General features: G+C 50.3%; 1 protein-coding gene across 2 annotated transcripts; it reads right to left on the bottom strand.

Annotated features, from left to right (window-relative positions):
* Positions 1-590: 590 nt before the first annotated feature.
* LAMP5 (lysosomal associated membrane protein family member 5) lies at positions 591-12563 on the bottom strand. 2 transcript variants are annotated; one of them, XM_015099527.4, is made up of 6 exons: positions 12418-12563; positions 11715-11887; positions 11207-11338; positions 10975-11080; positions 9479-9667; positions 591-1469 (listed from the first exon to the last, which is right to left on the bottom strand). In XM_015099527.4, the coding sequence occupies exons 1-6, from the start codon at positions 12479-12481 to the stop codon at positions 1291-1293; spliced, it is 843 nt and encodes a 280-aa protein (XP_014955013.1). In that variant the 5' UTR covers positions 12482-12563; the 3' UTR covers positions 591-1290. The 2 variants fall into 2 exon arrangements, with proteins under 2 accessions (XP_014955013.1, XP_027832271.1); XM_027976470.3 differs by having other exon boundaries at positions 9479-9616.
* Between the last annotated feature and the right edge of the window lie 1017 nt (positions 12564-13580).

The following is a 13580-nucleotide window of genomic DNA, read 5'->3' as shown; positions in this document are numbered from 1 at the left end:
ATGTGCTTCTGTCAACAACTGAAGGCTTGGGGAGAAAACTCAGAAGCTGCCTCTCGTGCGGGGGTGGTTTAATGGGGCTTGATGGATCCCCACCCTAACACCAGAGCAGAGGGTCTCACTCTTCTAGCTCAGAACTGAACAACGATTATTTAGGAGGTGGATGAAATCCAAGCTACGTACCTTCCTCTAAGGAACTCAGTAGGTTACATTTTATCTCAAAATTCAGTCCAAGCTACTATGTTCGGTCCAGCTTTTTAATACAAAATGAAATGCCAGACTCAAGATCAAGAAACATCAGAAACTATTTTAGACCAACCATTCAAGAGGCGCCATTATTATCACTTCTCGGCTTTTTAGGTAAGATCAAGTGAAGAGGTGCCATCATTAAACCTATTTATATTTGCCAAAACAAATCCATGGTTTTCACCTGGAAAAGCCAACTCCTCCATCCCTGCTATTATTTTCCTGCTCTTTCTTGGCTCTTCCTCTTACAGGAATGAAAAGCCCATCTTCATCATCCCCCTTCTCGCCTATGGATGCCACACAGGCCATTTTTAGTTTTGTTGACTTGTTTCAAGAAAGCAGCCAAATACTAGACAGTAGTGTGTTTTAATTCATTTTGAGAGACAAGCTCACATGGATTGATTCTTCAGGTCCCCATACCTGGACCTGACATAAAGTCCAAACAACTCTGCATAGTTACGTTAAACAAGTTCTTGTGCTGTGAATTCGCTGGGTGCAGGGAGCAGTGAAACATTCCCGAGACAATCACAAGACATGCAGAATGCCAGCCAGAAGCATGGATCACGTTCAGGGGTCTTGCTGCAGGGAGCATGAGGCTGTATTTTGTGTGCACTGACGATAGTATAGGATAAGCCATCTGTGCTCAAGGGAGCGGAGCATCCAGTGTTCCTCTTGAACCTTAAGGGGTGTCTTTCCAAAAGAACTGTGGTTCCAGCCCTTGCACTTCAGAGCCAGATATTCCTCCAAGTTGTATGCATTGCTCCTTGGAGCGTCAAGGCCAAGCCACCATGAGCATAACAGCTGGCTGACCCCACCCCTCCTACCTCTCAGCCGAGAAAGGCTATGTCATTCACCCCATGAATCCAAACGAATCCCCCCATCCCTGTTTAAGCATGGATGCAGGCCAAGCAAGCCTTGCGTACCCAAGTCTGTTTGACTGGAGCTATGTTGGTATATCCCATGTGCAGGTGTGAAGTGCTGTTGTTTCTCTGCCTGATCCAGCCAGGGCGGGGGTGCGGCGGCTGGGGGCTGTCTGCCCAGCGGCCTCTAGCCCATGTGCTTATATTGGGACCGGTCCCTAGGGATCTGGACCTGGTTGGCAGTCATCTTGTGATGGATGTGGTAAATGACCAGCGTGACCACAATGACGAGGCCCAGGATGAGCCCCAAAATCAGCGGCAAGGTCTCCTCCAGCTGCTCCCGCTCATCCACTGGGCATTTATGCTCTGAAATGTTAAAGAAAAAGGCAATGAGCTCCTACCAAAAGATCCTGAATTATGATTAATTCCTACCAAAATATTCTGAATTATGATTAATTAAGTCTGCTTAAGAAAACCAAAAGGCAGATAGAGATGAAAAGATTTCTCAAAAAAAGGGAGGAGATATGCATATACTACATAGCTGATTCACACTGTTGTACAACAGAAACTAGCGTAACATTGTAAAGCAATTATATCCACCCCCTTCCCAGAAGAAGATTTCTCAAGGAAACTTTAGGGAGATGTTTTCTTCAGAAACAGTATTTCCCAACCAACTCTAAGACTTAACCCCTTAATACTTCTATACGGTGTAAAATAAAAACATCAATTAAATAGGACAACATTCAAGTCATTGGGTTCCTAGCCTAGGTTATTAAAACATCCAGGACTTTCCTGGTGGTACAGCGGACAAGGAACTTTGCAATGCAAGGAACACTGGGTTCAGTCTCTGCTCTGGGAAGATTCCACATCCCTCAGGCAACTAAAGCCTGTGAGCCACAACCAGCGAAGTCTGGGCGCCCTAGAGTCCGCATGCTGCAACCACTGAAGCCTGTGAGCCGCAACCGGCAAAGTCTGGGCGCCCTAGAGTCTGCACGCTGCACCACGAGGAAACTTGTACGTGGGTTCCTCCGGAAGCCACTGCGCCTTCTTCGCTTGTGATCCAGCTGTGTATCCTTACTACATCATCGTGACAAATAGTAGCCATGAGTACAATTAAAAATAAATAGAATAGTGCTGGTCATGACCCACTAAAGCAGAGTTATCCTCTTTTTGGTATCAGTGTGATGAAACCATCTTCCCTTCTCAGAAAAATGCTTATAAATGCATAAAATGAAAAACATAAGATTACACAGAAAATGGACTACACTGAAATCAGCTATTAGAGTATTTTAAAATAATTCAGGGGACAGTTATATATGTATTTATTAGCACACAGGTAGGCTGGCTTTGATTGCAAAGCAGTGAGCAGCGTAATTGTTACTTTGCAAGATCTGCGCAAAATGTGGAAAGAAAATGTCTATGATTTCTGCTAGTGACAAAGTCATGGGTATGACTAATACCACTGTGGGTTGTTACCTTTATTTATAATCGAAGGAAATGTTAAATATTAATTTGAAATCAGTGAAAATAAAGATGGGAATGTTTGCCTTTGACATTTGCAGACCCCTGGGAATTCTATCCACAAACCCTACGGACACCAGAGTTAAGATCCTGTGCAGGAAACTGATGAGTTAACCCACAGGTTATGTAACCACGGAGGATGGCTGCCCCTGACCCCTGCCTGGGAGAAAAGCATCCCTCGGCTTAGCCCAGCTCAGCATCCAGCCTTGGGCCCTCAGAGACCCCTGACTCTCTGTCTGCCTCCACAGCTTTGGGGCTCCCCCACACCTCTACCATGGCTGTGCGCACGGTTCTAGAGAACACAAAACAGAGGCACAGGGTCTACGACTGGAAAAAAGCAACCACCAGAGCAGTCTATGGAAAGAACAAGATCTGGTCAGATCAGATAGAAGAGGTGTGATGGGCGGCCGCCAGGTGCCAGCTCAGGTGCCCTCAACCGCAACCCTGGCGCCACCATTGCAATCCTGATGCATCTTAGGGTGTTCTCCCGGATGTGAGATTTATTCTGTTTTTTCTGATGACCACGGCATTTTAAAGCTGTCCTTACTCCCTGAGATGAGCAAAAGTTTAAGAACTCTTCAATGTCTCCAAACAGGCAGCGTGGAGACGGGCAAGCAGACTGCTCGGCTCTGCTGGTGTCTCGGGGCCCTCCCGCTGCAGAAAGTGGGCAGGGACACCAGCTGTGCGTGCCCTGCCGTCTGATGGGGCAGCCAAAGGAACGGGCTTGCTCCTCTTTCCGTATTTCCTCTGGGCGGGCTCCTGTAACTTCAGCGAAATGTATTTTGTGTACTGAAAAAGCGCTAAGATGAGTGGGCTTTGGAGATCTTTGGTTGGAGACAAGCGGATGCGCTCAGCAAGATGTAAGCTCAACAGTAAACGGGAAAAGCGGTTAACTGACGGAAGCTGCTGTGTGCCAGGAACAGCGTGCACAGGAAGAGCTGTATAAACTCTCTCCCACTGTGAGCTCCACCAGGACGGGAGGGTTCCCACACCACAGACCGAGGCGCAGCACACAGGCACCGGGTCTTAGGCCCTTGGCAGTCACCGTTCCCACCCATTCCCATGGACTCTAACTCCAGCGCAGCTTAGACGGCCCAGAGAGCCATCAGAGGCGGATGGCCGTTGGCAGGTAACTCACACTCTTTCCCAGGGTCTCCATCAGGGTGAGCCCCGGTGCTCACGGGGCGACCTGCTCACTTACACACCTGCACTGCTGCTGCTGCTGCTAAGTCGCTTCAGTCGTGTCCGACCCTGTGCGACCCCATAGACGGCAGCCCACCAGGCTCCCCCGTCCCTGGGATTCTCCAGGCAACAACACTGGAGTGGGTTGCCATTTCCTTCTCCAGTGCAGGAAAGTGAAAAGGGAAAGTGAAGTTGCTCAGTCCTGTCCGACTCTTAGCGGCTCCATGGACTGCAGCCCACCAGGCTCCTCCGCCCATGGGATTTTCCAGGCAAGAGTACTGGAGTGGGGTGCCATTGCCTTCTCCGACACACCCACACTAGCTGCTAGCTTTCCCACCTAACTTTTCTACTCCCTGAGCAATGCTTTTTAGAAACACCTAAATAGGGTTAGGTGTTTCTAACCCTAACTAACCCTGGCTTCCCTGGTGGCTCAGAGGATAAAGCGTCTGCCTGCAATACATGAGACCTGGGTTCAGTCCCTGGGTTAGGAAGATCCCCTGGAGAAGGATGGCAACCCACTCCAGAATTCTTGCCTGGAGAATCCCATGGACAGAGGAGCCTGGCGGGCTACAGTTCACGGGGCCGCAAAGAGTCAGACACGACTTCACACACACACACACACACACACACAACCCTACCTAACGGTAGGTAGCTACCTGCCCTTACGTCCTTACAGAGGATTGTTTCTTGGGGAGCCCCACCTAAAACACTAGGCTTCAGGATAGTAGCAAGAACACAGTTTTCTGTGACTGGCTGGCGACACGGCCCTGCGCTGGGTCTTTGCGTTCCAGCCCTGGACGCAGCTCTCTGCAGTGTTAATAACAGGACTGTCTCTCTCTGGATGCTTCTCCAGGAGGCCCTGAGAAGGCTCGGTTACCCAGGCGCTATTTTCCTGGCTGGGAGGCCCCACGTCAACCATAGGCACCTGCAATGCTCTGGGTCAGCACCAGCACACCCCTCCCTGGCCTGCAGCACGGCAGCCAGCCTCGGGGCACTCTGCTGGGGGTGGTGTGCATTCATTTTCAATAAAATACAGACTGCTTTCCCAGCGTTCTGGTTAAGTGCAGATCAAGTGGTATCTCCCAATCACACTGTTAGCAACGATGATAAAGAGCTCAGGAACTCAGGGCACCCGACCACCTTTCTGAAGGTGGCCCCTGCTTTCACGGGTTTGGTACAGTTTCTCAGCAGGAGCAGCTGAGAGACTTGAAGATGCTAAGCGTACAGGATCTGATACCCAAAGACAGGCTCCGGTCACAGTGCTGGCAGCCCCCAGAGCACAGCCCTGGCTGGTTACTTCACCTCCCTGAGCCTCAGTTTCTCCACTTAAACGGGGGCCTCAGTCCATCCTTCACAGGTCTCTCTGTCTGTGTCTCCCCTTGAGAATTAAGGAGGCCCCGGAAATGGCAACCCGCTCCAGTATTCTTGTCTGGGAAATCCCATGGACGGAGGAGCCTGGTGGGCTACCTCCATGGGGTCGCAAAGAGTCCGACGCGACTTAGCGGCTAAACAGCTGCAGTGTATATGTGGTGACATAAATGCCCATTAAACCCGAACGTTTCACAAAGGGGCACAGAGGCACCTTGTCCCGTTCCATTTCTTCTGTCATTACGCATGAGAGCTGCCTTTACCTCAAGCCACTGAAACACTCAGCCTGCTCTGCTCCCTCCCGGGGAGGCACCACCCCCATCACAAAAGTCTCCTGAACCTCAAAGGGCCCCACCACCAGGAACAAACTGGGGAAGGACAAGGGGCCCCACACAGCAGGGACACACGAGCTGCCCTGAACTGCAGGTTGAGCATCACCACACCAAGTGTGTGTTTTATAGGAAGAAGCCAGCCTATACAGATTGGCCCCTTGGTGGGTTACGTTTGCACTGCAGGCTGAGATCCATTAACTCAAAAGCCCACCTGTGCCAAACTCAAATTTTGACACATTCACTTATTTTAAAAAACGTCCAAACAGCTAAACATGTAAACATCTAAAAAACCATCTAATAAAATGGCCTGAATTTCTAGTCATTTAGGGCCTATCTGCTTTGGATACAAACCTCACCCAACAGCTGTCACCCATTGAAGAGACAGATAAAGCCCTGAGCTCTGCTGCCCCGAGCTCTGCGACCCCAGGACCCCTCCCCACGCTGTCAGGGGACATCACCCAGACACTAAAACCCCCTCACACCCCCTCCCCATCACCAGGATAGCGGCCCCCAGAGACCTTCCTCGGGATGGTCCCATTGCTGTGGAGGGCTTTCCCCACACAGCCGTGCCCAAGTGCCCCCAGGAAGCTTGCGCGTTACTGCCTCTTATCTTCATATCATTTTCCTGAATCGGCTCAAAATCCCCCCGCCGCCGGGGCGCCTACAGTTAGTTTGCTGTGGACCAGCAGCATCACCCGGGCGTCGTGGGCCCCGCCTCCAGACCGCGGATAAAAGATCGCCAGAGCTGGGCACCGTGCAGATGGCGCCGGCGGGGCTACGAGACACACCCGGGATCAGTACTGCAGCCGAGTTCAACGTCCTAAAGGGGTCTGTGTGATAAAGATGTCAGCCCCACTTGAGCGGCTCTGTGAGTGCTGTGTGCGTGTCCACTAACCCGTTTCACTGAGCCATCCTCGTTTGTCTCAGAATCTATGAAGGAGGCAGGTGGGAGACTAGGTCAGGCGCCAGGGAACCGACTTTTCACCTGACGCCCTCATGCGGCGGATCCTGCGTGCACATGCCAGAAGCCGTGTACACAGCCCTGCAGGGGGTGTCAGACATGTGACCAGACACCACCACCCCACTGGAACGCAGGCAGCCCCCACTCACACCCGCACGGGCAGCAGCCAGACATCCAGAGTCCCCTTCTGTTCTGGGGAGTGGGAGCCAAGTGCCGGGTTCTGAAAAGGCACTCCAAAAGCAATCTTTCAGATTCCACTAAAACAAGTGAAATGGCCTCTTACAAAACATACTGGGGGCAGGTGCTGAGAGGCACAGACAGGAGGAGCCAGGAACAAAAGAAGCCCAGCCACACAAAAGCACACCGATCCAATGAGCTACTGAACCGAGGCCTGCCTCTTCCCAGGAGCATCAAGGCCTGAGCCCCAAGGCACCATACAGGAGGCAACATCCTAATTATTACCCAGAAAAGCCTTGGTGAGACAAGTCCAATTTGCCTGTGCTGAATATATCTGCATTTAGGAAGTTACACGTCTTTACAAACTCTCTAAAACTATCCATTTAGATCCTGGAACTGGATTAAAATTGCTTTTTGTACAGAGATCATTAAGTCTATGCTAAAATAATCACTGATTTTTAGGAAAGTATCCCCGATCTTTATTTGGTACCCATTTACTCTTATTTTGTACACAATTTTAACATCCGTGAGATCTGATTTCTCCAGTCATAAATGACTATAAGCAACAATTTAGAAATAACCCATGATGGGTTGGGGTGAGATGTAAGGAAACAGTAAGAGCAGCAATTCTAGCACCAGTGGTACAAAGAAGTGAAGAAGTGCCTAAAAACAGCAGGCCAGGAAAACACAAAGAGCAATTAGGGACTACTGCAGGTACACGCATAAACTCAAAAGTGTCTGCGGCAGGGACTCTGAGGACTCCATGATCCAATATTTTCAAAACGAATTCCTGGTCACCAACTAAGTCCAATTACTTTTCATTACATTTAATATTTTGAGTTTAAGAAAGACACTTCCATTTTATAAATACCTTCATAACCAACAGTATTTTTGAGTGTTAACATCTTGACATTTAGTTTCAATTTTGTAGAAAACACATTAAGATGGAATAGCCCATACTCCGCATAACAGGGGAATGCGGCACTGCTGTTCTAAATCTATTGAATTCTGATTTGTTTAGCACTGAAGCGTTTGCAGCTCTCTATTAGTTGAGCCTGGGGCTTCTCAGGTGGAACTGGTGGTAAGAACCTGCCTGCCGAAGCAGGAGACTTTAGGGATGCAGGTTCAGTCCCTGGGTGGGAAAGATCCCCTGGAGGAGGGCACGGCAACCCACTCCAGTACTCTTGCCTGGAGAATCCCCATGGATAGAGGAGCCTGGCGGGCTCCAGTCCAGGGGGTCACAGAGAGTCGGACACGACTGAGTGACTAAGCGCATGCAATGCACACATTAACTGAGTCCACAGCTTCGGAATGTCAGTTCAGCTGGAGTTCACAGGGCATCTGCAATGTGCCAAGCACTGTATTAGGTGCTAAATAATATGATGACAAGAAAGAACGAGACCTTTCCCTCAAGGAGAGTTTAACTGAGGAATTCCCAAATGCCTTCTGAATAATCTTGTGGGGAGGGATTCTATTCTGTGTGCTTTGAGAGGGGTAGTTGATGAAAGCTGGACACCTTGGGAATTCTTTAATGATTTTCGTGTGACCAGAGGCAGATTCCCTAATATTCTACACATTTAAATGGTGGCATTCACCTGGGGATCCCCAGCCCAAAGGTGAGCATCCATAATGCAACCAAAATCTCATTTTTTAACCACAAAGAATAAATGAGAATATCAAACTGTCTCTAGCAACCTCCTCTAGACAATTGTTGATGCTTAGTCACTCAGTTGTGTCCAACTCCTTTGTGACCCCATGGACTATCGCCCGCCAGGCTCCTCTGTCCATGGAATTTCCCAGGCAATACTGGTATAGGTTGCCATTTCCTCCTCCAGGGCATCTTCCCGACCCAGGGATCGAACCTGAGTCTCTTGCATTGCAGGTGGATTCTTTACCTTGACCTACCTGGGAAGCCCCTTCTAGACAACACAGAGAGAAAAAACAAACGACTAGAGGAATTCACTTTCCCTATGCTTGCCCAGTGTAAACTGTTGCTAGGTTTGGACAAACTGCAGAATGTGAGCTCCCCTACTTCTGCTGGGATGCAGAAAACCAAGAGAATGTGGATCGTCTAAACTCTCCTCCGCTAGATCCTGCCTGATCTCCTTTCAGGGCTGGAACAGACTGAGAAGCAGCTTGTTGCACTCCTGAGAGGGAGAAGATCAGGGAGCCTTCCCTCCTTGGGGCCTCTCTGGTGTCCCTCCTTGTAAATATGAACGTTGAACAGAGGCACAGCTTCACGAGTCTCTCTGTGTAACCTGCGCATGTACACACACACACACACACACACACACACACACACCCTTATTGCATTTTGGTCACACAAAACTTAGATTTATAGTGGTAGAACCTAGGGCTGGACATGTCTAGAGACCATGAAGATACTGAGACCCATACAAGCAAAGACCTTTCTCCAATCCACGGCTCTCTAGATAACTGCTTGGAATTTTCAGCTGCTTTTTCCTTGGGAAACTTGCATCAAATTCTAGGCTTTTTTCCAACTGACTGTCTTCCTATCCAATTTCCTCTTTTGCCAAAGGAGGAGAGAAAGAAAACAATGGAAAAAATAAGGGAAATTGGGAGGGAGGAGAAAAGGAACAGAGGGAGAAGGAGAGAGGAAAAGAAGGACTTGAAGGAGAAAGAAAGAGCAGGAAGAGCCATTTTTTTCAGTCGGCTTCCTGCAGTCTTTAAGAAGCATCACAGAGGGAGGCAGGGCCATGCTACCCTAGAGACAACCCAAGGGTAGCAGCCTGGTGCCCTACAGGTCACCTTCCGTCTCCAGCCTGAGTCAACCTCGGATTCTTTCCTTCCTCCGGACTCCCCCACCCACCTACCTTCACTGAAGACAAAGTCAGAGATGATGTCAAAGGGCTGGATGTGGACCGCGGACAGGATCATGGTGACTGTCTTCTGTGGGTCGCTGGAGGCTAGTGAGATGGTCTGCTGAGCTTGACATTCATAGGACTTCCCGGCTGGGGTGACCAAGGCAGAGAGGTGATGCGAGTTGGCTGTGTGCTTCCCAGCTGCAGGAAGGGTCCAAAGCAATGGTCAGGTGCCTGTGGCTAGCAGAATCTTCCTTGTGGTGATCCAGACAGCTGGCTCTTGCCTCTTAGCCCACTCGCTGACATGCCCTGTTACTCTCTCTGGCTAAGACTCTGCAAATGTTAATGCCCCTGTCCTTTCATGAGCATGGGCTCCTTAAACAGTAATCTGGAAATTCTTTTTGGAAGCAGAGAGTGATACCTAAACCTCCAACCCTTTATAATAAAATCTAACAGAGATTCCAAAAATATGCAAAGAACAGTGACTTGGTTTTCTACATCTCACACTGCTCTGCAAAATATAAAATATCTTTCTCAGCAAAGCACGGTGGCTGCTAGTGCTCTGGGCTGATGCCCCTGTACAGATACATAATTTCTGGAAGCCTACCACCCTCCCTTCTCTCCTTCCCAGGATTAAGATTTTTCTTTCTTCAGTCTAATTTAACTGTGGGAAACATTTGAACATAAACTTTGATAAAGAGATGAAATTGCCCTTTTCACTTGATTGATAAGGGGTGAAATGGAAGAGATGATCTATGTATTTTTGTATATATTCAATAAAAATCGTGTCCTAACTCAGGTGCCCAGGTGATGGATGGCTTCTTTATTAGTAGATCAGATAATCTACAAAATAAATATATAAATTTCAGTGTGATCTTGGATGGTGCCTGAAGATGCCAACATTATTATTTGGAGCTTGGATGTTCCTTGCCACGATATTTTTGGAGGATCTGGGTGAACTGTTGTAGTGATAGGCATGAAAAAAAGTAATACATTCAGGACACGGTTCAGAATCCACTCTGGGGTGTCTGCAGTAGACTGAAGATGCGGTGAGGCCCAAGCCATGGGCCGAAAGATCTGAAAGGCCAGCAAATTCTGACCCAAAATGAAAGTCATAACTGCCCCCTTGGTGTTTTAGCGCATAAGAACTTTTTAAAAGGAGGAGGGGGGAAGGCAGAAGTAAATAAAAACACAGCCTTAGTCCTTCTCCGCGTTCCTCTAAAGGACAAATCTTGAGAAAACCATCCTGAGGCAATCCCGGGCAGACAGGCCCTCAGGAGGCGTCCCATCCCGAGTCAGGCGGTGGGCGAAGGCCTTCAGGCCCCGAGTCTGCGGCGCGTCTCCCAGGCCTGAAGGCCAGAGGACTGAGGCGCGCTTCCTTCTTCCACCCCTGAGAGCCAGCCTGGGGCGTTTCCAAAACCCTAAGGAATTCCGCTTCCACACCTGTGATCCCAGCAGCGTGTGCTCTTCCCCAGGGTCCCTCTCCAGCCCTGCTGACCTCTACTCACCACTGACTGCGTCTTTAAAGTGGGTCTTCTCTGAGGAGTCGTAGACAAACTGGACTTTGCTCAGCTTCCACGTTGCCTCGGGTCCCTGGGACGTGTTGTGACTTTCCTGCCGAGCGGCGGAGGTGCGCGTGAACCGCCGGCGCAGAGAGGGCCGGGGAGGCAGAGGGGCGGCCGCTACCCACCCGCACCCCCCGGAGTCTGCAGGGGCTCGGTCAGCCTCGCTAGCAGTTACCTTTAGAAACAGCATTTTGAGTGCGTACGCGCGATCCACCCAGAACACCTGCAGCTCCGACTCGTCGTGGCCACAGTGGCCCTTCACCTCGGCTCCCCGGGTCAATGAGATATCTGCTTGCTCCGTGATCAGCTGGGAACACAGACGCCCCGCACCCCCTCAGCGCGCGGGGCCCCGTGGGGGCTGTCAAGGGCGGCGGGTCCAAACTCCGGGTCTGGCGCGCCTGGGCGCTCCTTCACGCGCGCTCCCAGGTCCGGGAACATGCGGTTAGATGCTCTGCGTGCAGACCCGGCCGGCCGTTAGGGGAGCGGAGAGAGGGGGGGTTACTTTCCAAGCAGGCGGGGCGAGCAGAAGGCGTTACAAGCCGGAACCCCCATGCAGCATTCAGGAGCAGCCTGCAGGGCTTAGGGGGGAAGGCGGGCGACCCAGGTCTTCACGGGGTCTTGAGGGAGGGTGCCCTTCGCCCCTGGAGCCCTAGGAACAAGCCGGGAGGGAAAAAGTGCCTTACATCCACGTAATTGCTGGCCCACACATCATAAGGGACAATAAATTTGGCTGCAAACTCTGCCATGAGACACGTCGTCCCATTTTCCCGCACCACAAATATATCTTTTTCAGGGTTAGTGGAAAGGCCTGAGAGATTTTCCACTTCTTGTTCTGCCATGATTCGAGTCACTGTATCTGCGGAAAAAAACAAATCCTATCTGTTCAGGGCTCAGCGAGCCCACGCGTCTGGGGCTCAAGGTGGAGAGACATCACAGTCCGCAGGCTTCGGGGTGATGAAGTTCCTCGCCGGCTACCATGCGCTTTGCGGGCCGTTTCTCTGCCCCAGCGGCAACAAATTCGACTGCTGTTAATTTGTAATAAAATTAAATTAGAAAACCTTTAAAGCCTTACTGACTTGGAATCCGACTGGCCTTTTTTTCCTCATTTTAGGCTTTTAAAACAAAGGTGTCTCGCCAATGGTCTAAGCCACGAAGCAGGCCCGTGTGAGCACCACGTCTGGTTGCCATACAGGTGTGTGGCTCTCTGGGGAATTCCCTGCTACCAAGGGGAAGGCCCTCCGCAACCCCCTGCCCCCACAAAGAGAACCAACCCGCAAAACGTTACGTCCACGTTTTGACCTTAAGCTACCTGCCTGCCGTACGGTGCCCGTTCCGTTCTCTGCAAAGAGTGCGCCCTGCTCTGACCGTCCCCAAAACGCTACTCACGGAACAGCATCAGGAGAACTCGAAGTCCATCCACGCCGAGAAGGGCTCTTCTGCGGAGATCCATGCTCCCGGAGCCGCGAATAAGGCCAGCGGGTGCTGCTGCAGAGGCCGCCCGAGAGGGAATCCCTCCAAGTGACGGCTGGAGTGAGCCGGACGAGCGAGGGGCGGGGGCCGCGAGAGGGGGCAGGAGGCGGGCGAGAGCTCGGTGCGCGGGCGGCCGCGGCGCGGACGGCACCCGAGCGGGCTGATGCGAGTCCGTTCACTGCGGAGGGGAGGAACGCGCGGCGAGGGAGCCGGACTCGTCTGCTAGTGCTGAAAGAATTCGGCTGTGTTGCAGAAGTGACGGTGGCTGGGCTCATGCAGAGGTCCAGTGAGAATTGGGAGGGCTCAGCTTCTCCCAGTTTCCTCTGCTGCAGTTGCATCCGCAAAGATGATTCTGTCCTGAGAAACTTACTAGCACCTCAGACTTCTTCAATATCCCTACCGGTGATTAGGTGGTGAAGACATCACACCACTGGAGTCCTGGCTTCTGAAAATGCATCCGGTTCCTGAAAGAAAGCGGTAGAGCACCATTTGTTGCTGCTTTGGGGGAGGAGGAGTAGGCAGGAAGAGAGAAGGAAAATGCTATGGCAACAGCTCCTGCATTTTGGAGACATCCCCTCTCTCCCCTGCTCTCAGTGAGATCAGGGTTTAAAGTTAAATTAACGCCTCCTCAAAGGAGGTCGTCAGTCAGTGCAGTATATCTATTCCGGCTTATTTTCTGTGAGTCTGTTCTTTGATTGTATGAGGACTTGGAACGCTGGGGTCAGCCATCCTTGCTCACTATATTGTGGCTACTCTGCCAAGAGGAATGTAAGTGAACTCGAAGTTTGTGAGCGTTATTTAGGTTCTTTTAGGACAATCACAGTTACATAAACACACACACACACACACACACACACACACTACACTCCAGCCTTCAGTGGGACAGAAAAACATATACTACTGAGTTAATTCCTATATTTACATTTTCAGTAGCTTGCTTAATTTTAAAATTTTTGCTCTATAAATCAGAATCAGCTTTCAGCAATAGATACACTATCTTAATTATAGTGATCTCCAAATATCGTATTCTTAAAGGCTATTTCATTATATGAATAATAAGCAAAATAACAATGTCTTAA

The sequence above is a fragment of the Ovis aries genome, chromosome 13, assembly GCF_016772045.2.
Source record: "Ovis aries strain OAR_USU_Benz2616 breed Rambouillet chromosome 13, ARS-UI_Ramb_v3.0, whole genome shotgun sequence".
Classification (NCBI taxonomy): Eukaryota; Metazoa; Chordata; class Mammalia; order Artiodactyla; family Bovidae; genus Ovis; species Ovis aries.
This window is presented reverse-complemented; position numbering and strand designations above follow the sequence as displayed.

Coding starts and splice junctions, on each gene's coding strand:
- LAMP5 (XM_015099527.4), bottom strand. CDS start 12,481: ATGGATCTCCGCAGAAGAGCCCTTCTCGGCGTGGATGGACTTCGAGTT. Junction 11,888..12,417: donor AGTTCTCCTGATGCTGTTCC/GTGAGTAGCGTT, acceptor TTTTTTCCGCAG/ATACAGTGACTCGAATCATG. Junction 1,470..9,478: donor TGACTTTGTCTTCAGTGAAG/GTAGGTGGGTGG, acceptor TTAACATTTCAG/AGCATAAATGCCCAGTGGAT.